Source organism: Myotis brandtii, unplaced genomic scaffold (genome assembly GCF_000412655.1).
Source record: "Myotis brandtii unplaced genomic scaffold, ASM41265v1 scaffold793, whole genome shotgun sequence".
Classification (NCBI taxonomy): domain Eukaryota; kingdom Metazoa; phylum Chordata; class Mammalia; order Chiroptera; family Vespertilionidae; genus Myotis; species Myotis brandtii.
The window spans coordinates 1045273-1072719 of record NW_005371193.1 but is presented as its reverse complement, the minus strand read 5'-3'; the positions used below and the strand labels follow the sequence as shown (position 1 = coordinate 1072719).

Genomic DNA, 27447 nt, shown 5'->3' with positions numbered 1-27447 from the left:
TTGGCATTGGCGGAGCGGGGCTGGGCGCCAAGGCGGGGGAACCCGGAGAAGGGAGCGAGGCCTCGGCGGATGTGGTGACCGCCGAGCCGGGGCGACCCCCACTTCGGTCGTTGGCGGGGCCCGTGTCTGTTTTGGTCTTTGGTACCTTGAACTGTAACTTGATTCTCCAGAGAAGCCTTCAGATGTTGGGTACTTGCGGGGATCGACACAAAGACATCCTGCGACCTGCAGAGCCCGCTCAATAGTGGAGGTAGAATTAGGTTTCACCCTTGTAAGGAAGATGATGGAGGCATTGGCGCTTCCTGGGAATAATGAAACCGGGTGTTTATTGAGCGTTAGCTGTGTCCGATCTTGTGCTTTTACGTACATCTCCGTGTGGTCCGGACGCTCCTCTGTGAAGCGGGTGCATTAGCGTCATTTCCCACCTAAGGACACCGAGGCCCGGAGAGGATGCCGGGGCTGGAACGGATTCTTGGTTTGGAAGTGAAGGGAAAGAAAAGTGCTGGAATTTTGTTCTCGCCTTGCTCTTTATTTGTCATTCCTGTAATTGACGACAATTTAGTCTGTTAAAACTGAGACCGTCCATCCGATGGTCTCGGCTTCCAGGGCTGTCCTTCCTGGCTCCCCAGAGTCTGGGCCCGGCCAGGCCTTTTGTGAATCTCAGCCCTACTCTCTCCGGTGGTGACAGTTACCGCCACGACGCCGGTTGGGTCCCGTTTTGTCATTAGGGTGACCGGAGTGTGATCTTTGAAACGCTCATGTAATTTGGTATTAAGATTGATTGCGTTTGAGATCATTTTATTCACTCACAATAAGCACGTGGTTTTATTTTTGTTTTTAACAGAATGGGTCTTAGACTGAATAGTAAGAAACATTTTTACTTTTTCAAAAAATTTTTTTATTGATTAAGTTATTACATATGTGTCCTTATCCCCACGTTACCCCCCATCTCCCTCACTCCTGCCCTCACCCCCCTGTTGTCTGTGTCCATTGGTTAGGCCTATATGCTTGCATTTAAGTCCTTTGGTTGATCTCTCCTCCTTACCCCCACCCTCCCCTCATTTTTACTTTTTAATAGCACTTAGGTATAAGGGGACCATAGTTTCTGTGTAAGGTATTGGAACCTAGTCGTGGTAATAGAGAGAGAAACTGTTTGCAGGGCTACTGCTCAGTGACCCATCCTTCTATTAGTCTCCGCAGGTACCAAACTAATGTCTAGCCAAGAAAGCCATGATGGCGTAACATTTTGGGGGTCATGCTTCTGGCTCTTCAACAGATGCTGTGCCTGGAATCAGAGGATGTGAACGGTGGAGGAGACTTCCCTCTCATTTGCAGTGCTGCCCCATCTGACTTGTAATTGTGTCTTAAAATCCTTCAGCAGCGTACGTGTGCTCATCTGATAAAGTTTCAGTTTTCCAACATGCCCTGTAGTGACTTCATGATCTGTTCCTGAAGCTTTATATACTTGGTCACTCCATACTTTGCATTTTACATATGAGGCACCCTGAACAGTATCCTAAACTCACTTATTTTCATCTTACATTGTAACCACTTACGTTTATACCTTGTCTTCCTTATTAGACTGTTAGTATCCCGAGGGCAGGAATTATTTCCATGTTTGTATTTTTCAGAATGTCAAGCATACTGCCTTGCTTCTAGTAAGCACTTAATAAATATAAGAAGCATGGTGCATCATGGCCTTATGGGAATTATGTCTATGTCCAAAGCTGCTGAAGGAACGTCAACAGTAGGAGTCTGTATCTATATGCTAGCACTTTGCCATTATTCAGTTTATCTCCCCATGCCTGCTCTGTTCTCTTGCTTCTCATCACTCCTGGGGTCCTAAACCGAGTTGTCAAGTAGGTAACATAAATGCATGAACTAAGCCAGGTATAAGAAAAAGGACAGCAGTGATGATAATTGGGGGATAACTGGGAGTATTGGAAACTTAATTTGGAATGGTCAGTACTCATTTCTTGATATGGGCCTTGTTGCCATATCTGATTATTCAAACAAAGTCAGAAATTCAAGCCTCTGATTTTTAAATGTCACCATTTAATTCAAATTGGTTTTGGCATTATTTATTTTCAGTTTTATGGAGAAGAGCACAGTCAGTTGACCATATACCCAATAACCAGATTCACCGATCAATAGGATCTTGCCACACTTTTTTCATTGTAATTGCTTCCCCATTCTCATTTTATGCTGAATTATTTAAAAATAAATCCCAGATATCATGGATTTCAGTCCTGCATACTGCTGCATGAATTTCTTAAAACTATGAACAAAATCACAATGTTATGCAGCTATAATCACACCTCACAAGATTTTTTAAAATATATTTTTATTGATTTCAGAGAGGAAGGGAGAGGAAAAGAGAGATGGAAACATCAATGATGAGAGAGAATCATTGATCAGCTGCCTCCTGTACGCTTCCTACTGGCATTGAGCTGGAAACCCAGGCATGTGCCCTGACTGGGAATCGAACTGTGTGACCTGCTGGTTCATAGGTTGGCGCTCAGCCACTGAACCACACTGGCTGGGCAGATGTGGACATTTTGGGTGGTGTGGGAGGGCAGGGGATGCCATTATTCTGCCTACTGAGATGGTAGTGCCCTGAAGCCTCCATTATAAAGCTTCCCATTAATTTTTCTCTTATGAGTCCATTGATGACTTGTATGAATTTATTGTTTCATTAAAGTTATGAAATTATTTATGGAAGGAATTATATTCCTTCCATATTTATTGGCTGGAATTATTCTTAAAGAATTTAAGACCACTTGGTTAGCCAAAAATTTATAATTCATATAGGAAAGGTAGGAAAAATAGACTTCATTTCTTTTTTTCTTTTTTTTAATCCTCATCCAAAGATATTTCTTTTTTAGAGAGAATAGAAGGGAGGGGGGAGAGAGAGAAACATTGATGTGAGAGAGACACATCAATTGGTTGCCTTCCGCTTGCCCCCCCCACACCCCCACCAGGCCTGGGGATTGAACCTGCAACTGAGGTACATGCCCTTGGCTGGGAATTGAACCCAAGATCTTTCAGTACACTGGCTGATGCCCTAACCATTGAGCAATGGGCCAGGGCAGAATTCAATTCTTTTCATTGACATTTTTCACAGTAAGGCATTCTTGCCCTTGTCATTTCCAGTGTAGTCCAGAGGGTTAACTATTATTCTGAAATTATTTTTTGTTGTTTGTTTCAGTTTTTAGAGTCATTGGTTTAGTCAGTTGCATTCGTTATGTCTCTGGCTCCCTTATCCTTTTGACATAATCCCTGGCATAAGGTTTTGATAGCTTCACTGTTTTGTGGGACAGTAAGGTGTCCTAGGCGCATCTTTTGTATGTCCAACCCCTGATCTGAAGGCAGCTTTTCCTCCAAGGAGTTCTGGTTCCTTTTTGTGAGGAGTGGTATTTTAGAGACCACAAGCTGGGTATTATTTTTAAAATTTTAATATACTATGTAGGCCACAGAATACATTTGTGGGTTTGATCCAGCTCTTTATCACAGTTTGCCACCTTTTTCATAGTATCTGTTCGCTCAGTTGTGCTTTCTCTTAAATTTTGACCACTTGTGGACCAGACTCTGCCTCAGTGATTCTCTCTGTGCATCATTCAACTTCTGAAATGCAGCCCCTGAACGTAAAAATATCTGATTGGTTCAGCTCCTTTTATGCCAGGCCACATTCTGGGTCTTCTCTTTGGTCATATGTCCATCCTTGGTTCAAGCAGCAGGAGTTTGGGTTGAGGTTAGGAGAACTGGAGACTTTGTGTAGTGCAAAACCTGGTCAACTGGGATTGGCATTTAGCTGTTGCTCTGAATGAAGCAGTCTCTCTTAGAAGAATATAGTGCCTTGATTGAGCTGTCTAATCCACTTTCTTCCTGTCAAAGAGCACTTTAATGTCCAATAAATACATCAGTGTTATCATATGTCACTCTATGTTGTACTGTGAGTTTACCCATCTCCTCATAGACTAAAAGCTCCTTGAGCAGAGACTATCTCATTCATCATTGAAATGCTTGTGTCTAATACAGTGCCTGGCATATATTAGGGCTTCAGTGTAAGGGATAAATGAACATAAATGAATTGTCACTATCCTAGCCTCATCTCTGATCTTTCCTTCTCCCTTTCTCTTCACTTCCTCCTCCCACTCCCAACTCTAGCTGTACTGAACACCTTACAGTTATTTGAATACAATGTTCTCTTAATCTGGACCAGTCTTTGCCCATACTCCCCTCCTGTTTGCTCCCATTACATCCTGTTTGGTAAGGCACTTTTCATGTATTATGGTGCTTACTTTGTGAACTCCTTGATGTCTTATTCACCTTTGAGTCCTCAGTTTAATGTATTATATATGCATTATTGTACAACTAAGTTAAATATCTTAGTGTTACTGAGGAGCTATGTGGTACATTGGAAAGAGACTGGACCTGGAGTCAGACAGTTTTGGGTTTAAATCCCAGCAGTTCACCACTTACAGGGTGCATGGTCTTGGGGGAATTACTTAACCCTTTCCTTGGGCCCTTATCTATAAAATGGGGATGATAGATCTCAAAGAATTGATAGAAGGACTTATTGAGATGTGTTCTTTATTGCACAGGGCTCATTATGGTAGGCCATAGATATTAGTACTCTTCTCTCTTGAATGATAATTGACTTGCTAATCTGACTTCCCAGTCATATATCGTTGTAGCGACCAGTTACAGAGTATTTTAATGGGAGGAATTCTGAGTATTTTGTTTGTGATTCTTCCATTCACTCAGTAAATATTTAATATTTAGTATATTCCAGACCTAGCTGGGGATATGGAAATGAACATCAAACAAGGTCCTTGAACTCTGGTGGAGAACAGAGAAAAAACAACTTAACAAATACACATAATAGGTAGTGATTAAGTACTATACTGAAAAATCAAGTGATAGAGCTAGGGAATGATTGATGGCATAAAGAGTATTTTTGTGTGGTCAGAATCTCATCTCTTTTGATTTTGAATTGGAAATCACATTTCATTAAGACTAGATGATACCATCATAGTTTAATAGGCTCCAGTACCATTTATTATTTAGGGTGCTTGTTAATAGTGGAAAATGGAGGATGAATTAATTTTAGGGGATGAGATGAGTTGTTGTCTAAGGGTGATTTATATTTTGGAAATAAATTACAGAAAGAGAAAAGGCAACTGTGGGGAGTTGTCATAATCATCACCAGAAAGGAAAGAAAAGCCCAATGGTAATAATTTAAGTCATTTATACTTGTTGAGCCTCTTCCAAATAATCTAATTGGTCTACATTTTTTTCATTGTCATTTTTCAAGAGAGAAAATTAACAATTCACTTTGCTAAATGAGATTTTTAAGTTTGGATATTTACTCAATTATGGTCCCTATCTTTCCTAACTAGCTTATAGATGAGAAAGCTAAATAGATCATTTGAAGAGTTCAGCCTTGAGTTACAGGCCTATCACAATTTAAGCCTAACAATTATCAAGAAGCTTCTTGGCAGTTGAGAAACCATTGGCTTATTAAGCCCCGGTCCCTCTGCTAAAATCTGTGTGAAAAGATAAAAGACGTTTGTGTGTGCGCATGCACTATAATTTTGAGATGATTTTATTTGGAACAGTTATATTTCAGCTTATTACTATCGGTGTCTGTACTGAGGGCTGATCTTTTTCTGTTGGGAAAGCTGTGTCTCTTTCAAATTTATATTTGCTATGACTGTTGTCCAATGGGTTAGAAACAGGTCAATAAATAGGTGGTTTAGTACAGAAGGGTGATTGGTACATTAGCATTCAATAGTATTAAAATCTAGTTTCTTTCCGTACTGTATCCAAAATGTCTAGTTTTAAATTAAAACCTGACTGTGTTTTCTTCTCCATAAAAACTACATGGTATGATACATCATTTAAATCTCTCCTATTCAGTGAACAGTTAGTTATCCACAGTCATATCTGTTTTGAACCAATCTAGAGAAAGGGAGCTGCTTAGAATTTGAAATTGTATGCCATATCTTTTTTTATGACATCTGAACACTGAATCCAGTTTCTAGGGAAATGGAACAGATTTATAGAGGTAATCTAGTGAGGTGCGGTGTCTTCTATGCTGTTTCTTGTGTGAATTGCTGACTGGTGGTTGATCCTGAGCCATTGCCCCCATACGCTTACGCAACCTAGCAGCTTGGACAGTAGAGCCCTCTGTAAAATGAGCCAGCTGGCCACAAACCAGAATTTGGGCTCCCAAACAAATCTCTGACTTGAGGGAGGTTGATGTCATCTGCTTTATCCTGTGCTGGACCTCATTGTTCTACATAACGTGTGGGAAGTCAAGGGACTAGTTGTTAAGAAAGAACAAGGCTTTGTTTGTGCCTAAAAGGGACACACTGGAGGTTTTTACCGTAAATAACTTTGGAACAGTATGAAAAAAAACATTTGATCTGGCTTCACCCACGCAGTAGTATTGTTAGGGCAGTAACTGGTTTTTCCTTCTCCCTTCCTCTTTCTCCCTTCTTCTCTTCCCCCAACTGCCCCTCCCCCTCCTCAGTCAAGCATGACATATTGCTGATGTTGAGTTAGGAGCAAATGCTGATAGAAGCAGGAAGAGACCATCTATCCATAATCATACCAGTGCCTGGAAATTTTCCATTTCTAGTTTTCAACACTTCGACAAGCCTCCTTAAGCAATACTTCTTTTTTTAAAAAAAAAATATATATATATTTTTATTGATTTCAGAGAGGAAGGTAGAGGGAGAGATAGAAACATCAATGATGAGAGATAATCATTGATCAGCTGCCTCCTGCACGCCCCCTACTGGGGGTCGAGCCCGCAACCCAGGCATATGCCCTTGACCGGAATCAAACCCGCGACCCTTCAGTCCGCAGGCTGACGCTCTATACACTGAGCCAAGCCGGCTAGGGCAAGCAATACTTCTTTGCTGTGCTATGCCATCGCTGACTTGTGTTGGAAATTTTAAAGAATTTAGTGTTGCTAAATGCTGTTTGTGGCCTAAGTTTGACTTTGTTCTGGGTGAGCTCTAGATGTGATTCTTTGATTTCAGGGACTCAGACGCGGAGTTGGTATTTGCTCTTGTTAAAAGATCAGGATAAATTCATTTTACGCCATTAAATATAGCTTCTAGGCCAGTGATGGCGAACCTATGACACGCGTGTCAGAGGTGACACGCGAACTCATTTTTTTGGTTGAGTTTTCTTTGTTAAATGGCATTTAAATATAGAAAATAAATATCAAAAATATAAATCTTTGTTTTACTATGGTTGCAAATATCAAAAAATTTCTATATGTGACACGGCACCAGAGTTAAGTTAGGGTTTTTCAAAATGCTGACACGCCAAGCTCAAAAGGTTCGCCATCACTGTTCTAGGCTGTTAGAGTTGTCCATATTCCTCATGTTAGAGAACAGTGGTAACTTGTGGTAGTCTTTTGAAGGTATTTCTCATACTATTTTTCTAGTCTAAGACGACAACACATTCAATGATTGGTAGTTCTTTCTGCTTTTTTTATATCTTAGAGTAAATGAAGAGTGTAGACCCACAACCTCTGATCATTATATATGCACACACCATCCTCTCTTCCCTCCCCCAGGTAGTTTATTACTCATCAGGTTAAAAAATACGTGCAGGAAATGCTGGAGTCATGTTGCATTTCTTGCTATCCCTGTTAGCTAAAGGTTTTGTTGAATACCTGCTCTGTTAGGCATTTTGGTACCTCTTCAGGTTCTACATCTTGCTGCTACTTCCTTAAGAGTTTACCTGTCTGTCTTTTTGTTTTCATGCAATACCCATTTGGGACCTAACCATCCCGGGATTTAGTCAATGTAGCAAACTTCATTTACTTTGCCATCCATTAGCACTGTTAGGTTGGAACTGTGGTTGGTGTTCTAAATGTTTATGGAGTTCTTAGTTATCTCTAACAATTATAATAATTCGAATAATGACAATGATAACATTATTGAGTGCTTGCCATGTGCCAGACACTGTTCCAGGGCCTTTGTGTTAAATTTAATCCTCACAATAGCCTCGTGAAGTTCATACTGTTGTCCTTATTTTACATATGAGGCACAGAGAGGTTAAGGATCATACCCAAGGCCTTACAGCTAGTAAGTGGCACAGTTCTTATTTGAACACAGACCTGAGGTCTGACTCTAGAATCTTTAGTCTAACTGCTATGCTTTACTGTCTCAAAGAGAGAAAAGGGTAGGTATCTCTGTTTCAGTTCATTTTTATTCAATGTATAGAGCTCTACAAGGGACTTGCTGATTCTAAATTCCAGAGTTTGTCATTAAGGAGCTACAAAGTTGATGGTTTTCCTTAAAATAATATGTACACATTTTATATTCAGTATTATACTACAGACTGATCATAAACCTGATGGAGTACAGGTAGGAGCCTATTTGAAGGAGATTACACCATCAGATTTTCACCAACTACAGCAAAGCCACAAGCTGATTGACCTCTGCTGCTATGGTAGCACTCCAGGAAAAGAAGGTTTAAAAAACAAAACAAAAAAACACTACCATAGTCTTGGACTGGTACGATATGAAGCTGATTCAACAAATGAAAATACCGTGTGACCTATACTAGCAGGAAGACACATACTTGCCACCTCCTCCATGGATCATATGTCATTTTTCCAGGAGTAGGTTTAGACTTGTTCAAATTATTTGTAATATACCTCATAAAAAATATGTGAAAATGTTTGCTTGCTTGGCTCTGAGTAGACTAAGAATTTCTTGAGACTCTGGAGATATGTGTGTATATATATGTGTTCTTGACTTTATTCTTTTGGATAGTACACAATTTTTTTTAAATAAACTTTTTATTTTAGGACAGTTTTAGATTTACAGAAAAACAGTGCAGATAGTACAGTTCCCATATACCCCACATTCAGTTTCCCCTATTAACATCTTACATTGGTATGTACATTTGTCACACCGAGTGAACCAGTATTGACACATTATTATTATCTAAAGTCCATACTTTATTCTTATTTCCTTAATTGTGCCTATTGTCATTTTTTCTGTTCCAAGATCCTATCCTGGATATATTACATTTAGTCGTATCTCTTTGGGCTCCTCTAGATTATGACAGTTTCTCAGAATTTTCTTGTTTGTGACTACCTTGTGAGTTTTGAGGTGTATTAGTCAAGTATTTTATAGGATGCCCCTCTGTTGGGATTATGGATCTGGGGGAGGAAGATTACAGAGGTAAAATGTCATTTTCATCACATCACATCACATCACATCAAGGGAACTTGCCATCAACATGATTTATCACTGTTGATATTGACCGTGATCACCTGGCTGAGGTTGTGTTTGTCAGGTTTCTCCATTGTCAGATCACTTCTTTCCCTTTTCCATACTGTGCTCTTTGCAGGGAAGTCACTATGGTCAGTGGGGAGTTATTCTTAACTTCCTTGAGGGTGCTGTTTCTACGTAAATTATTTGAGAGTCTCCTGCACAGGAGATCTGTCTCTTCTCCCTTGTTTGTTTGTTTGTTTAATTTATAATAGTGTGGATTCATGGATATTTATTTTATACTTTGGATTATAGTCCAAATGCTACTTTTTTGTTGCTCGTATTATTTCATTTTAAAGAAAATACATTTTTATTGATTTCAGAGAGGAAGGGAGAGGGAGAGAGAGATAGAAACATCAGTGATGAGAGAGAATCAGTGATTGGCTGCCTCCTGCACGCCCCAAAGTAGGAATTGAGCTTGCAGCCTAGGCATGTGTCCTGACCAGGAATCAAAAGGTGACCTCCTGGTTTATAGTCTATGTTCAACCACTGAGCCATTCTGACTGGGCACTCAAATTATTTCAGCTTTGACGATTGGGAGTGCTTTCATGTGGCTCCTGTATCCCGTTGACATATCTCCATTCTTGTTTTTCTGTTTTATTTTGTTTTTGAGCACTTCCTTACTTTTTGGCACTACAAGCTCCAGGCTCATCTTGTATTTTTCCTGCCTCAATCTCAGGATCAGCCATTTCTCCAAGGAGACCTGGTTCTTTTTATTGAAGAATGTCATTAGGACATGAGATCTGGGTGGATAGTATTATTTTTAAGACATCTTTTCCTGGCACTTTTTTTTTTTTTTTTTTAAACAGACTGGTAATAGCGAGTGGCCAAAAGTAGTCTCAGCTTTCTTGCAACTTTAGAGAAAGACTGGGAAGTCTATGAGCTGCAAGAGGAGGTAGAATAGGGAGAGAAGTGCTGAAGGACAGAGAAGCAGAGCACAGGAGCATTCATCTAGTTCCTTCAGGTCCCTCCTCTACATTAGGTCAGGCAGATCATACGGAAGGTCACTAAACGCTCCCATTGGAACTGTAGGAAGGCCATGGTTGAAAATGGAGAGTCTATTGGTCACAGTCCTTTTGCAAGGACCTTCCTGGTAAGTTGTTCTTGCTGTTTAGTTCCAGGAAAATTATCTCTGAAGATAAATTTGTGAGATTTCATTAGAAAATAAATTATATGTAACCCAACTTGTGTTTCTCTTAATCTTTTAATCTTGGCTTCCAGAAAACTTGAGTCAAATTTATAATGCAGATTTCATTTGCTCAGTTCAGGTTCTTGATGATGCCTGTTTGTTTTCTTCTTCCAGGAGAACTCTATTCTTTTTTAGTCCTAATTGCTTTATTTGCCTAGTGTTTGGGCCTAAGCTACTTTAAAATCCTTTTGAAGTAAGCAGGTATTTATTATCTTGACTGTTTGGTAAAGGAATAGGAGCAGGCTTCAGAAGCAGGACCTGCTCAAGAACCTGTTTTCCAGCCACTGCCTAGAATGGTCCAAGAAAATTTAGTTCTAAATGAGTTTATATTCCCAGTGGCCTGTATTCTTACATACTTGATAGTTTCAGTGTGAGAATATTCACATATTCTTGACATCAGCTACTCTGCACATACAATTAACAGCTTTTCCAGTACTTTTTAAGTTGTGACCTTTGGTTTGCTTTTCTCCAGAAGGTGTTATCTGGAAACAAATCTTTATTACTTCCTATCCTTTGATGTTATATGGGCAAATTTTATAGCTTGATATTACCCTTGTTTAATTAAGAACTTTACAATATGTATTATACATGTTTTTATTGTTAAAAGTGAAGAAAGGAATCCTTTAAGGGATTGCTATTATGGTAGGTGAAAGTGGCAGTTATTTAACACTACCAAGATGGTTCTCTAGTAAAATTTAAGAAGAAGAAGAAAAAAGTAAAGTCTAAATTCTTGAGAAACCAGGTGAGTTTTTAAGGTGATCTATAATTAGAACATCTTAATTAAAGGAAATTTAAAACCATCATTTTGGCCTAATAGACTTTGCCAGTTCTGGCTAGTCATTTAGCTTGGCCCAGTTTTCTATTCCCTAATTTTAGCTACCTGCTGATTTATGTAATTATGTTGGGGTCATGTGATTTATTTTTTTTTTACCCTTAAGATCAGTGATTTGGCTCCTAAAATAGCTGCACAGTTATGAACTACATGGAAAATCGATTGATTTTCAGAAAAATTCTAGGATCTGTTAGAGCCTGACCTGAAGGTTAAGTTGTCAAGTTGTCTGCATGGATTTCCAAATTTCTAGACAAATACCCTCATATATAGTTCTGTCAACTCAATATCATAAGGAATATAGAAATGTGGAGGCGCCAAGAGAATTGTGATCATTATCACACACTATTCTGGGAGGTAAATTTCATGTTGAAGAAGGTACATGCAGTGATGGGTCCTTTGTCTTCAGCCTCTCATAAAGTATTTGAGCTTTTGCCCTATAATGAACTTTTAATACATTTTCAGATATTATAGAAAGAAACAACAAAGCAAGATGTTCTACCATGATTATAGTTCCTCAGTACAAAGTAGAGGAAAATTTAAACAGTTTTTATCGCTCCAAGTACCAGTTGGAAGAGTGGATTGTATCAGAGCCTTTCAGAAGAACATGACAGACTTCTTGATTCATTTTGCAAGTTACTCGATAAAGGATTTTTGCCAATACCTTAAGAGTGTTTTGACCTGCATCTAGATTCTTTTATCATCTATAGAGTTTCCTTAAATTAATAACTTTTTTAAAGAACCCTTTTAATATCTTAGGAGAATACAAAGAGATCATAAGCTATTATTCTAGGACATAAGATGGCAAATGTGTGCCAAATCTTGTAAGCCCAATTAAGTTGGGTTGTTTGTTGTAGGCCAGTGACCTAGCCTCTTTCCCTGCCTGACTGAAGATGATTTCTTCTGTGATGACTGTGCAGTACTTATACCCTCGATGTTTAGTTCCTGCTGTCCTCTACTGGTTTCATTTACATTTAAACATTTCTAGCAACCTGTAATCCTTTCCTTTTTCCCTTAAGAACTAAGCTAGTACACTGAGCAAATTCAGAAACTTATTTTTATCCAGGTGTGCCTTGGAGAAGTTCTACATTTTCTGTAACTTTATACATAGAAGCCAAATCCAAATTTGAGTTTTTAGATCAGCTTCGAATGTGAAAATCTGTTATTCCTAGAGTCTGTCTTTTTGAGCTTCCTCTTTACTCTTAGGAATTGTCATTGTGCTTTTGGGGACTGGAAAGTGGGGAAGTGTGAATATCTGATGGATGAATAGATTCTGAAGAAAGGAAGAGTGGCACCACACTGGTGACTACACATCACTGGGATTTTACTCATTCCCAGACCTGTTTGCCCTATGATATGTGTATCCCAGGTTCTAAAGTAGTTCTTTATTAGGATTTTTCTTTTAGTTGAGGTCTTTTAGAATCTTTAGGACTATGTATTCGTTTGCAGATTATCTGTTAGTTATTGCTGACATCAAGGACTTTACCTTGTGGCTGCCTGCTAATCTCTAAGGAGGAGAATACAGACTGAAAAGTGCCATGTCCCACTCAAGAAGACTCACAGGTTCTCTGCCATGCACTGACCCAAATAATTCATCAGATTCTGTTAGTCTTTCTTGGCATCTTTGCATACCACTTATTTCAGACATTCCTTTTGTGGGGATGCAACATGGAATGTGAAAAGAACATGGGTTTTAGACTGCTTCAAATGCACATACACAATTTATTAACTCGGTGATAATGGACAAGTTACTAAGTTTCCTCGTCAGTAAAATGAGGATGATAAGACTGGCTTTTATGGAGTGATTGTGAGGATTAAAGAATATGTATAAAAAGTTTATAGCATAATTCCTTTATCCCCTTAGCCTTCAAAACCATTCAGCTGCAGAACCCCAAGCCTAAATCACTTAATACTTTTCTCTGCTTTTGCATCCTGGCTGCTAGAAATCTATGGTCCACGATCTCAGCTGAGACCTTAGTGTTGTCCCCCAGTTCTTTTATGTAATTTTAGTCAGTTTTCTTCCTGTCCTATGCAAAGATCAGAAATTGGTGGATCAGAGGAACTCGGTCCTATAGACATCTTTTGTTTGGTCTTGAGATAGTTTTTCAAATGTTGGGATTTGTTGTGAGGATTTAAAAATTAGGAGATTTCAAATAAAAGTTAAAATGTCCACAACTTCTTTTGAAAAATTGGATGATTTGAAAACCTGGCATGTCACTGTTTTCTTCCTTAAGACAGACCCTTCCAGTTTTCCACATTGTCAACCACACCCTATGGACTTATACTGGTCCATTAGACTCTGTTATGTTGCTCAGTTGATCCTTCAGGGCATTTATTTTTTGGTTTTGTCCTGTGGTCCTTTCCTCCTTAAAATCCCTCCAATCTGTCACCTTTTCTCTATATTCAAAGTCGCCCTAATCGTTTTTATTTTATTTTATTTTTAATATTTTTATTGATTTCAGAGAGGAAGGGAGAGGGGGAGAGAGATAAAATATCAGTGATGAGAGAGAATCTGCACGTCCCACACTTGGGTTTGAGCCTGCAAACCGGGCATATGGCCTGACTGGGAATTGAACCATGACCTCCTGGTTCATAGGTTGATGCTCAACCACTCAGCTACACCAGCCTGGCCAGCCCTCATTATTTTTAATCTGGAGTACCAGAATAGTGTCCTAACCCATCTTCTTATCTTTAGTATTGTCCCTCTTGAGTCTGTCTTCCTAGTAGTATCAGATTCATGTTTTCTGAATTCCTAATTGAATCACAGCACTCTCTTGTTTCAAATTCTTCATTGCCTTTCCACTTTGTACTCAGTGAAATTTAAACTTCTTAGCATGTTGTTACAGTTCTACATGAGCGTGTCAGTACCTCTCCAGCCTCTTAGTCTTTCTGAGCCTCACTTTTCTCCTGTGGAATATGGGGGAAATAATAGTTCTTACCTATAGAGTTATAGTAAAGATTAAATTAAAATGCGTATAAAGCACCTGGCATAGTACTTGACACTTAGTCAGTGCTCAGTAAGCACCATTTACTGGTATTATGATGATACCATGTTTTGTTTTGTTTTTTTCCTGGACCCCAGGCATTCATATTTGCTGTCTCTTGTATCCTGAATGCCTTTTCCCCAATTCTTCCCTAAATTGCAACTCATCCTTGAAGACTCAGCTCATGTGTCATCTCTTTCATGATACACTCCCTGACCCTCCATAATCCCGGGGCACCTGTGCATACCTCTAGTAATGCACTTTTCACAATGTAGTGGTCTCCTTTCTTATTCCTCTCCACATTTAGATTCTTAAGCCCTTTAAAGGTAGGAGCTATCTTACACATCCTTGTATCCCCAGTGACCAATGCAGATTGAGGGATCTTAAATGCTTGACCGTCATGAATGATCAGCATCTTTCATGGCAGAAGATACTTGTTTACTATTACTGCTGTTATTTTTAGGGAATTTGTTTTTATTATTTTTTAAAAATATATTTTATTGATTTTTTACAGAGAAGAAGGGAGAGGGATAGAGAGTTAGAAGCATCGATGAGAGAGAAACATCGATCAGCTGCCTCCTGCACACACCCCCCCCCCCCCTTACTGGGGATGTGCCCGCAACCAAGGTACATGCCCTTGACCGAAATCGAACCTGGGACCCTTCAGTCCGCAGGCTGACGCTCTATCCACCTAGTCAAACCGGTTAGGGCTATTTTTAGGGAATTTAGAAGATGTCATAAAACCTTTTTAATTAACCCATCATTTAAAATTTGTCTTATCTGTGATAACTATTCTTTAGTTATTATGTTTTTCCCCTCAAAACGAAATAACTTTGTTTCAGACTGTAAGTGATATGTGCCTTTGTAGAAAATTGAGAGAAAACTAAAAGTATAAAGAAAACTCACTACTCAGAAATAACTAGTGAAGTGCTTTAAATAGATAGGCTTATATGTGTGCTACTCAGTTTTTAAATTTAAAATCTCACTTATAAATGAATCTTGTTTTAAAAACAGCGTTAGAATATCCAGTTTAATATAATGAAGCCACTACTTTTGTGTTGCACATTGCAAGTAGCGTCTGCCTTAGATAATGAAATTGCCTTCTGCTAAGACAGCATATGCTTTAGAAAAGAAGCCTGAGATCCAATCTGTCATGTTACCATGTAATTCCCTTCTTTACAGGCCATTCTCTAGGAATGGAGCAGTTTAAGTTTGGAGACCTAAAGCTAACAACCTATAAGAAAGGCATTATCATTTGTGGAAGCCGAGGATGCCTTCTTTAGGAGAACTTTTTGTTTATCCCTGGGCTTCTTTCCCATCCCAGGTAGCCACTGACAAATTAGCATGACATTTGGAGGAATACAGCTACCAGATTTTCTTTTCTGTGCATGCCTTCTTTTCCTTCTCTCCTTATATCAGATATCCCATTCCACTCCCCACCTCTCAACCCTATCAAGAATTATTTTACAGAAGAGATGTGTTCTTATGTATCTTTATTCTTTTTGTAGTATATTTTTTTGGTAATCGTCCACTTCCATTTTTGTGACATATCCCTTTCTGGGAAATACTGTTCTACATTCTATAAAGTGAACCTTTGCTACTAAACCCAATTTATATCTCAACTGTCATTCTATAGTGCCAACAGATTTTAACCTACAGTGTGGATAGGCAGCTTGAATGAATGAAATTTGTTGTATTTGGGCTTCATCCTCTCATCCTATTCCTGTCTTTGGGAATAGTTGGAACATGGTCATCATTATGATAAATGTCTTTTATAGACAGTGTTTCTTTCTATTTCTCCAGTTTCTATCAGTTTCCTTCCTGAGTGTTATTTGCTTCCTGCTCTTACTTACTTTTTTATTTTAGATCACAGATTCTGCTGGCCATATTCTGTACTCCAAGGAGGATGCAACCAAGGGGGCATTTGCCTTTACCACTGAAGATTATGACATGTTTGAAGTGTGTTTTGAGAGCAAGGGTAAGTAATCAGTGTGTTTGTCCCTGAATTAAGTATCTTCTCCCAAGTAAGAAAGAGCATGAACTTTCTCTCTTAGGCCAGAAGGAAGAGGAAATGAAAACTACACTTGCTGGGGTGCACACACATATAAGTGAAAGTATCATTCTTCATGTGCAGGAGTAGGCATTTTTTAAATGCTGTGATACACTGGGCTTGAATGAAAAGAGTTTAATTTGGTATAGATGCTAGAAAACATAGTAAGTCATCACTTAATGTTGTTTTGTTTTTTTAAAAAATATATTTTTTATTGATTTCAGAGAGGAAGGGAGAGGGAGAGAGAGACAAACATCAATGATAGAGAACCATTGATAGGCTGCCTCCTGCACGCCCCCTACTGGAGATCAAGCTCACAACCCCAGGCATGTGCCCTTGACTGGAATCAAACCCAGGGCCCTTCAGTCCCCAGGCCAACACTCTACCCACTGAGCCAAACCAGCTAGGACTAATGTTGTTGATAGGTTCTGCAACTTTAAGCGAAACGACATATAATGAAACCAGTTTTACCATGGACTAATTGATATAAACAAGAGTTAAGATCCTATGGCATCTCATCAACATTATCACAAAGTAACATTGAATGGAATGTTATTCAGTATCCTCCAAAGTCCAAAGCAGTTTTGGTCTTCAGAGCACTTGTTATTTTCTAGTCCTAATATCTTGCTATGGAATCTTCTGTGCATCTCAAGACCAAGATCCCATAGTAACCTTTAAGCTGGTTACCCAATGCTTTCTGATTATCAGTGGTGGGTGAAAAGGCAGATTCCCCTTTACTTCCTATTCATTCACTCTTAAGGACACTAGATTCTAAAAGCTGTCTGTATTTATACTTGTTATATTATTTGGGACCCTTTTGGGCTACAAGATACAAAAAACATAACTCAAACTGGCGTAAAGAGAAAGAAGAGGCCCAGCTGGCATGGCTCAGTGGTTGAGTGCTGACCTGTGAACCAGGAGGTCACAGTTTGATTCCTGGTCAGGGCACATGCCCGGGTTGCGGGCTCGATCCCCAGTATAGGGCATGCAGGAGGCCGCCGATCAATGGTTCTCTCTCATCATTGATGTTTCTATCTCTCTCACCCTCTCCCTTCCTCTCCGAAATCAATAAAAATATATATTTTTTAAAAGAGAGAAAGAAGAGGAAGACCATTTGACTCTCTGAACTGGGAAGTCTTAATGGTGGTGCTGACCTCAGGCTAGGCTGGATATTGGGGTTTTAACAACATTGTTGGAACTCTACCTTTCCTTTCCTCCATTTGACTTTATTCTCAGGCTTTCTCTGTGTATGGTAGCAAAAGGACTTCTGGCATTTTCACATTTATAGAATGTTCAGAGTATCCGATCCTAGCAGAAAAGCAAGCACCTTGGCCAACGGCTCTAGTAGAGTCCCAGGAATAGCAGATCAACTTGGTGCTTTTGACAGTTAACCAAGAATTGACTCCTTTGATCTAAAATGGGTCAAGTGAGCCTAAAGGTAAGGGTGTTTGCCTGAAGTAAATGGAATAATAGATTAGTAGAAAATTCAATACTTTAATAGCGATTTCATGACTGATATCCTTTTCCCTGCCCCCACCCCTATCAGTTCCAAGATGTCTCAACAACAGTTGAGATATTTCGACATGGTTGTGCTACTCTTACCTCAAAACTAAGATGTCATGAACTTTTAAACTAGTTCCCCTCTCTCATCAGTATTACCACTATCCTTCCAGTTACTTGAGCTCATATTTTTGAAATTATTTTTGTCTTTTCCAGTCTATCATCAAGTTATGCTGATACTTCTTTCAAAATTTCTTCTATATCTGTCACCACACAAATCTGAACTCTAATCTTTTAAATGTCATTAGCCTTGTAACTAATACCCCTGTTTTTAATATATCCAAATACTGGTACCAGATTTATCTCCTAAAACATATTTTTCATTATGATAGTCCTTTTTTCAAAAGCTTTCCCTTTTCTTTTTCTTTTTTTGGTAAAGAATTGTAAATTTATTAGATCATCTGGAAACCAGATGGGCTGAGCCCCAAAATGGCGCCTCCCTTTTTGGTAGTAGCAATAATGTTCCTGATCTGTAGAATGAAACCTGAATCATACAATTTTTGAGCTGGACCGGACTTTAGGTATTTAATAGTCCTTATACCAGTGGTTCTCAACCTTGGCTGCACATTAGAATCACCTGGGAATCTTTTTAAAATCCTGATTTCTGGGCCTCATCCTCCGGAAATTCTGTTTCTTTGTTACTAATGTTGTGGCCTCACCCCATAACAAAGAAACAGAATTTCCGGAGGATGAGGCCCAGAAATCAGGATTTTAAAAAGATTCCCATGTGATTCTAATGTGCAGCCAAGGTTGAGAACCACTGCCTTATACTCTCACTCCAGCCTTATCTTCCACTACTCATCAGACCCCCAGCCAGTCTGGTTTGCTCTGCCCTCTAAACATGTCACATTTACTCATTTACTGGAATGCTCTTTTCCCATTTAAGCATGAGTTTAACTTTAGTTCTTTTAGAGAACTTTCCTCAACAGTCTAGCCTTCTTAATTTCTCAGTCAGTTGATTCATTTAGCAAATAATTATTAAGTGCCCTATATATTAAGTACTGTTCTAGGTGTTAGGGATATAGCAATGAATAAAACGGAAGTCTCTCCTCTCTTGGACATTACATTTTCATTGGAGCAGACAATAAAAATAAAGTCAGGTGGTAATGAGGTCTTTGGAGAAAAAACACTTTGAAACGCTGAGCATGTCTCAGAAATAGCAAAGAGGTTAATGTGGCTTCTTCTAATAGTACATCACTTACTAGTTATTTAGACATTTGAAGATATATATGTAAAATTTAAGTATTTAAATATATACAGGGTGCCCCAAAAAATCTATGCACACTTTGAATGATTGTAAAGTCAGTGTTTAACATACAGTTCATTTTCACAACATTAAAAGAATCTACAGAAATAATTTTTTTTTGTCAATGCCTGTTTTCAAACTGATGACCGTTCTACAGTCCAGGCACTGCTGATAACATGAAGCAATGGAATCTCAAACATCAAGCATCATTTTGTTTGGTATTTGTGTGTCCTCAATTCATCGACTGTTGCTGGCTCTGTACCATAAACTTTTATCTTTTATGTGTCCCAATTAAAAAAAAGTTTAATGGCACTTTAGGATAAATTTTCTTTGTTCAAAGCTTAGTCTGGCTTCACCCATTATTTTAAATCAATCAAACCTGAAAAGGAGTGAAAATTAAGTTATCAGCTGTTAAAGCATGTACACATTTATTGGGACATCCTATATATCTGTATAGATATGTGTCTCATGTACATAAACTTGTTTAAAAAGTTTAAAATTAACCCTAAACCTAAACCTAGCCATTAACCTATTCTAATTCTAACCCTAAACATTACCCTAAATATATCTTTTGTTCTGAATTTCTTTCTTATATGCTGCTGATGCTGTGCATGCAGATGCCTGGGAACTAATTTTTAAAATATATACGTGCACGCACACAGACATATAATAAGCACTCAATTTCTAGTTTACATGTGTTCTCTGTTTATTCTGATATGGAGAACTTGTAGTCTTGGGAACACTTTTTAAAAGGTTGGTTTTTTTCCAGGAAAATGTAGAGAGAAATAAATGAGTCTTTTTACAATGGAGACCCTTTATGGTCTTGATATCACGCAATGGTTCTCAACCTTTCTAATGCCGCGACCCTTTAATACAGTTCCTCATGTTGTGGTGACCCCCAACCATAAAATTATTTTCGTTGCTACTTCATAACTGTAATTTTGCTACTGTTATGAATCATAATGTAAATATCTGATATGCAGGATGTATTTTCAGGGGTCGAAACCCACAGGTTGAGAACCGCTGATGGGAATTAGGTTGGCTGTTTTGTGCAAGAGATTGTATAGTCTGGACTCAGACCAGCCTGAGTGGCTTTGTGGTTTCACTTGTGTTTGAATAATGCTAATGCTATATGCTGTGGCAAAGGAAAGTGGGAAGAGTCTTAGGAAGAGAATATCTTGATCATTTGGACCAGATAGGACTATGAGCTGCTTGCATTTCACAACTTTTTAAATGAGAAAGGAGAAGCAAAAATTTGCATGCATCTCTATGGGCAATGCTGAAATCAGGATTACACATTGGAGTGGGGAGAAGAGGCTTCTCTGGATGCAGCTTTTTGTTGTTTTGTTTTGGAGACTTACTGGCTTAAATGCTTAGAAGACATCGGTGACTTGTTATCGTTTCCCAGTCCTACCTGTTCAGTCTTATTTCTATTGCTTTTAAATTGATGTTTCTAGTCTATCCCAAAGAACTTCTTTACTGTCATTTAAACATGCCCTACTCATTTCAATATCTGAGCCTTTGCCCATGCTTGTCTTCTGCCTAGAATACTTTGTCCTGCCTCCAGGTGCTCCCTCTTCAGTGAGGTCCATCTACAACTAATCTCTTTCCTCCTCTAACCTTTGCTCCATAACTGGGATTATCTGAACCAGTTTGGGTTTTTTCCTCTTGAAGTGTTATACTGCTTTGCATTTTCACTGTAACTGTTACTCATGTTCATGTGTTAGATCCCCATCGAATTATTGGAAGGCAAGGACTGTAGTCTCCAGGACAGTTGTAGCACCCAGTGAGCTCTCAGTGAGCAGTTATTGCATTGACTTCAGCCTGTTTCAGAAAATCTCCAGTGCCTCTCAGGCTGCAGAAGGTACAGTACCATTCTCTGTGGCTTTCGGTCTCAGGAGTCCCAGTGCTTATGTGGCCCTGTTTCCCCAAAGTCCTAATTTCATGTAGGCAGTTTTTATTTTATAAATAATCAGGTGAATTCCAGGGGATTGAATTCCAAAGGACTGAGCAATTTTCTGGGGCTGATGAAGTCTCCATTTCTCTTACTTGATGATATAAGATTAGAATTCCTTTTTGATCAAGCTGAATCAGATTACCTTTTTAAATATCAACATGGTTCTGTTGGCCTTACTATACCAAATAGACATTTCTCTTTCTAAGAAGCATCCTGAGAATTGTACTCTTATTATCAAGTTTTTTCTTGGCTCTGTGGGAATAATTCTATAACATTTTGTTCATTTATTGAAATGGCCGTACATTTAACAGAATGTTTAAATTAAAGTGAAATCTTAGATAAATCCTGTGTTCTTTTAAGTACTAGTTTATATTAAGTAAATCCAAGCTTAGTATATGCCCAAAAATCCTTTTCTCAAAATTTGACAGGACAACCTTTTCAGGTGTGGAAATGTATTTTTTCAACCTAAGTTGGTCCCCATTACCTGTTGGTCTATATATGCCACTCTGTTTTATACTCTTTTGACTTTTGAGTTTTATTTCCTAGCCCAATAAGCCTACGTGTTTTCTCTCCTTCTTTCTATTCCTCTGTAGTTCCAGCTGCAGTATCTGTCCTGCCTGCTTAGAGATGTTTGGCAGCAGCATGTTCTATTTGCTTTCCGGCACCCCGCACAGACAGAGGCTTTGTCTGGAATGCTTGTGATTTTAGCCAGAGCCAGGAATTTTCTGCAGCTGAGTAGGGGGAGGAGTTTGCGGCTGTTTCCCTCTATTGAGGGGGGAGGTTTAGGGAGAGGGAGGCTGGGTGGGTGATTTCCCGGAATTTTAAATATTCCGCACAATGAATCCTTTGATTTCTTTCTCAGGAACAGGGCGGTTACCTGACCAACTCGTGATCCTAGACATGAAGCATGGAGTGGAGGCGAAAAATTATGAAGAGGTATGTCCCACTGTAACAGCCAGAGGAGGCAGTCGTGTGCTGGGCCGTGAGGTTTCTGTGACCTATTCAGGCCAACAGGCTGTGCTTTGACCAGAAGGCTATGGTTTTCTCAGCAGTCATGTGACAGCCAAGTTACAATTTTACTGATACAAAAAGTTGTATTAACAGCCCTAAACAATAACTCTAGCTGTGTCGTCAGCCAAATGACTAACTAAACCAGCTGTCCCATAGCAATGTTGGTGTTATAAAACACTCAAGCATATGCCATTAGCACTCTTGAGACAGCAAATAGATATATATATTTATAATTTTTAAAAGCTGCAATTTATTTAAATGTTAATGTCCAAGGTTAAGAAAAGTGATTTGTTTTTAAAAGCTAAGGCTTTTATTCGCAGACTGACAACTCTATACAGGGTGGGACAAAAGTAGTTGTGCGTACCCGAAACAGAGTTTCTTCTTTATTATTATTTATTTTTAATTTATCTTTATTGTTGAAAGTATTACAGATGTCTCCTTTTCCCCCCACTGACCCTTCCACCCTGCCCCGCGCGCCCCCATTATTTATTGATTACTGTATTTTTCATAAAAACTACTGTAAACCTTCTATTGCCTCACCTTATATTATATCTAGGGCATGGATTCAGCACTGTTTAGACTTGAGCAGCTGTGCTACATTTGAAAAACAACAATAGCCATAAGTAGCTTATAGGTAAACTTATTTCAGACTAAGGAAGAGAGAAATATAGAAGAAAAAACTGCAAGGGACTAGGAGTAATGATAATGAGAAATTTTTGCTGACAGGAAGTATTATAGAGAATAAAAACTGACATTTATTTGGGTAGTAGGGAAGTAGAGGTGTGTATAAAGCAAGGGGAAGGGGAACTGAGCCTTTTTCATCTCTATTACGAGAGACTTTGGGGGCAGCACAAAATGGTTCTTCAAATCAAGAGCACCTTTGAAAAACCACAAGAACTATTTAAGAATGGAGGATTGATCTTTACAGTAAGATAAGAGTATTTTTACCCAGATCAGAGTCTTTACAAACAGTATCTGTGGGCATGAAGAAGAGGTGGGGTACAGGAAATGTAAATAGCTTTTGAAGAATGTAAACTAAAATAAACAGGCTAAGTTGCTTTAAGTGATTTAAGAGAATTTTCTAGGAGGGATGGAACCAGAAAATTGCTCTAGCTTTCATCAGGATTTGGAACAGAATATCCTAAAATGGAAGAAGATTGGAAGTGACTGATTCTGCAACAGGAAGTAATAGTACAACAGTTGCAGGTCTTCAGATCTTTTCTCTTTTTCCTAGTTCAAGTGTTCAACTGAACAAAACTAGATCGAGTTATGTGTAGGCGGTAAACAGGAGCAAGTATGCAGTAGTGAATGGAAGACGATTCCCGATAGAGACTTTGATTTGCTTGTTTCTGTCTCTAAACTAGTTTAGTTAAAAGAAACAAAGCAAGAGAGACTCTTTGATGAACTTAGAGTAAAGAGAGACCCCAGTCACTGAGCTGCTGCCACCAAGGACTCCCTTTGAGCCTCACCTCGCTTCCTGAAGCTCTGCCCCCACCAGATCCCTCCACCCACCCACCTTTCTATGTGCCAGAGGTAAAGGAATCATCCTATGGTATTATCGAATGTTCGCTAACCAGAACCTACACTCTTTCAATTCCTTTGCTGATGCAAGTAAAGGTGATGATCTGCTTTCTGCCGGCACTGAGGATTATATCCATATAAAAATTTAACAGAGAAGTAGCAGGAAGACCCTTCCTACTGTCCAAGGGATCTCTGATGATTGCAATCAAAAGAAACTAGTGAAGGCCTTTAAGAAGAAATTTGTCTGCAATGGTACTGTAATTGAGCATCCAGAATATGGAGAAGTAATTCAGCTACAAGATGACCAGCGCAAGAACATCCACCAGTTCCTAGTAGAGATCGGTCTGGCTAAAGACCACCAGCTGAAGTTTCATGGGTTTTAAGTGCTCTTGCCTCTCTGAAACTAAAGTGAGGATTTCCTTGCAATGGGTAGAATTTCCCTTCTCTCCCTTGTCACAAGTTAAAAAAACCTCACAGCTTATATAATGTAACCATTTGGGGTCTACTTTAACTTGGACTAATTTAACTCATTCATGCAATAAACTGAAAAGAACCATGCCAAAAAAAAGTAAAGTGAAAAATCCTTTTAAACTTTAATGATTTAGAAGAATCTTATTTATATTTAAGATTACATATATTAGAGTGCTGTTGTAAGGTATAAAACAATAATAAAAAGTTATAGTTATTATGAGGTGGAAGAATAGGTAAAATGATTTTCAGGTTTTGGTTATTGCTGCTGTATCCTCAAGCTCAGACCATTCTGTATGCAAGCATTCATTGAATTCCTATGTGGGATTTTATCTCTTGTAACTCCCCCTCTCCCCCCATGGGAAGGCTATCATTAGGTGGTATATATTAAATGGGCCACTTGATTAGACTTACCTTGTTCTCTAAAACAGATGGTATTGTGAATTTACATATAGAATAATGTGGACATCACTGGCATATAGCACTTTTGAACCCCTGTACCTCCTAGAATTTCCATTATCCTTGGACTTGGTTGACACCGGGAAAGAGCCATTCATTATCTTTCCTGACCTTTTGCTTAACCCAAGAGGGGAATCCCTAGCAGAAAGCAAACCACAGCTCTTCCTTTGCGCCGTTTCCTGATGTGGAAGTCTGGCACGTCTTAAGCTTTTCTTTACGCACATGGTTACAACATAGCTCTAAATTCTGTTTCTTAACCAAAAAAACTCCCACTGCTTTCTTTGGCAACGTCACCCCCCCCCCCCCCAAAAAAAAAAGCAGATCAAATTGAGATGGAAGAGGAGAAGTAGTTATGACACAAGCCAAAGACCAGTCCTTTTCTCAATGTATGGCTAGGCTCCCTTGAACTTTGCTTAGATATAGCTGTTAGTTGTCTCTGGGCTAATGACTGTGACAAGAAAATGGACACTAGAACCACTTGTTCCCTGGTTAATTACCAGGGAGCACTGAGCATGTGTAGAGGTTTTGAGACATTTAATTTTAGGCCCTTGAGATAATGGAGAGGCTTTGTCTCCAGTGGATTTGGGCCCTTTGGCATCAGTATTTATTTTATTTTTTTCAATATGTTTTTATTGATTTCAGAAAGGAAGTGAAGGGGGAGAGAGAGATAGAAACATCAATGATGAGAAAGAATCATTAATCAGTTGCTTCATGCACGTCCCCCACTGGGAATGAGCCCACAGCCTGGTCATGTACCCTGACCAGGAATCAAACCAATGACCTCTTGGTGCATGGGATGACACTAAAACCACTGAGCCACACCAGCTGGGGCTCTCTTCCTTTCTCTCTAAAAATCAATTTTTAACAAAACATATTTTTGGGTGATGATTTACAAAATAAACCCTGTTTTGCCCATGGGTTCTTTTAGTCAGTCATTTGCTATCAACAGATACACCAAAAAAACAGTTTCCCTCATTGGAGCAACATCTGAAGACTTACTTTCCAGAATGTCTATTTTTCTGAATGCCCTCAGGAAGGAGGAACTCTGGTTCTGTGTATTAGAACCAAAATCCCTTTGTTGATGTAAGTTAAATGAAATAACATGGGTAAGGCACCTGACGCATAGTCAATTCAGTAGATTTTAAAAGCTTCCTTCTCCTACCCTTTCTGGAAACTGCCAAATGGCTATGAGAGAGTAAATAAGATCTTAATAAATTTCATTTAGTCCTAAGTTTGGCAGTATTATCTGGACTTATTTTGGCACGTTGACCTTTTCAGCTTCTGTGAAGAGGCCTGTGATTCACATACCCCACATGCAAGTAGACTTGTCCTTGAATGTGATTCTGTCTTCTTTATCTTCATTGTGTTAAACTGGATGCTATTCAAATTTATTGCCGTGCTTCTCAAATTTTCAGTGGCTGTGGTAGTGGATGTGGAGGTAGCAAAGTAATTTGACTGAATTTGGCTTACCACAAGAAGCTTCTCTTTTGAGTCTCGGTGCTCCACCAAGGAAAAGAATCCAATGATTCTCTAGACCAGGGTGGGGAACATCCAGCCCTCAGGCCATATAAGACCCACGAAATCATTTGGTCTGGCCCTGCAAGGCATTAGGGGTGAGTTAATTAAATGTTTGACCAAATAGAGCAGGCTAATTTTTAAGATGATAATTTTGTATGGCCCTCGAATGATGTTATAAATATCCAAATGGCCCTTGGCAGAAAAAGGTTCCCCACCCCTGATCTAGAGGCTGGTTTCACATGTGTTTTTATGAAGCAGTTTTTTTAGAGTTAACACCTTTCTTTGGTACAATTGCATATAACTGTACTCTTCAGATTCAAATCATCATTTGAGGAGTGCAAGATTTGGAATGGGTTAAAAAGAGTAGTTTTATAGTTATTTTGGAGGTGTTGTAGATATGTAGGGAAAGACTTTATAACTTGTAACATTTCCAAACACTACCAATGAGTGTGATAGTGAGAGCTTTCTCCTAGACAGTGGGCCTCCTGAAAGTAGATGTAGAGTGCTCAGCATTCAGGAAACGCTTGCTTCAGGGGACCAGCTGCACTTACCTGCTATGAGAAAGTTGGCTCCTTTGAAGAATTCATAGAATGGTTAGAACAGGCAATTTACAAGTGTTTGCCATGTATCAGGTGTGTGGGTCTATACAAAGTATACATTTTAAAAATTTCCTTGAGTTCAGGGCCAAACTAGTGTAGGGGGAAAGGATAAAAATAAAAACAATGTAAATATGACAATGTATGATTGAATCTTAATTGTGTGTCTAGTGTAAGTTCTGTAGGGCTTTAGGGAAGAGGGAATCAGTGTGGACAGGAATGGCTAACGGAGTCTTCATGACTAAGGTTTGAAAGATAGGTAGGGTTTGAATATACTAAGTGTATATTTTTGCAGGTCAGGGATTTGGTTTTACTTGCATTTTACAGCAGAGCTTTGCAGTTTTGATGCTAAATAAATGCTTTGGTAATCATGGGTAGTAAGTCAAAAGACCATGGATCTGCTAGTCGTAGTCTTCTACCCAAAGGACTTAGTAACTTTGTAATATCTTTAGTTTCCTCATTTGTAAAATGAAGTCCCTTGTACTAATATTTTTTTGATTACTTAACAGCTAGAGCAGCCTGCAAAGGGAATGCTACCCCCTAGTGGAAAACCTGTGGTCCACACTGTCAAATAAAATAGGCCTTGCTCTTAGCAAGCTGTTGGCAAAATACATACCATCCTTCCAGCTGTGGAAGAGAGAAGATACACTAGAAAAATGGTCTGCCTTCATGAAACATGTATAATTTAACATTCTTACAGATATTTTTAACATTAAACAGATTTTTAGAAGAGCACAGAAGTCAGTGGGGA

At 38.9% G+C, this 27447-nt stretch overlaps 1 protein-coding gene and 1 pseudogene across 1 annotated transcript in view; both read left to right on the top strand.

Moving 5' to 3' along the window:
• TMED10 (transmembrane p24 trafficking protein 10) overlaps positions 1 to 27447 on the top strand; it is a 34031-nt gene that overhangs the window by 693 nt on the left and 5891 nt on the right. The window contains exons 3-4 of the mRNA XM_005883586.2: positions 16177 to 16288; positions 21986 to 22059. Of these exons, the coding sequence (XP_005883648.1) occupies positions 16177 to 16288; positions 21986 to 22059 (186 nt within the window). The remainder of the gene's footprint in view (positions 1 to 16176; positions 16289 to 21985; positions 22060 to 27447) is intronic.
• Positions 22394 to 24886, top strand: LOC106724297 (annotated as a pseudogene).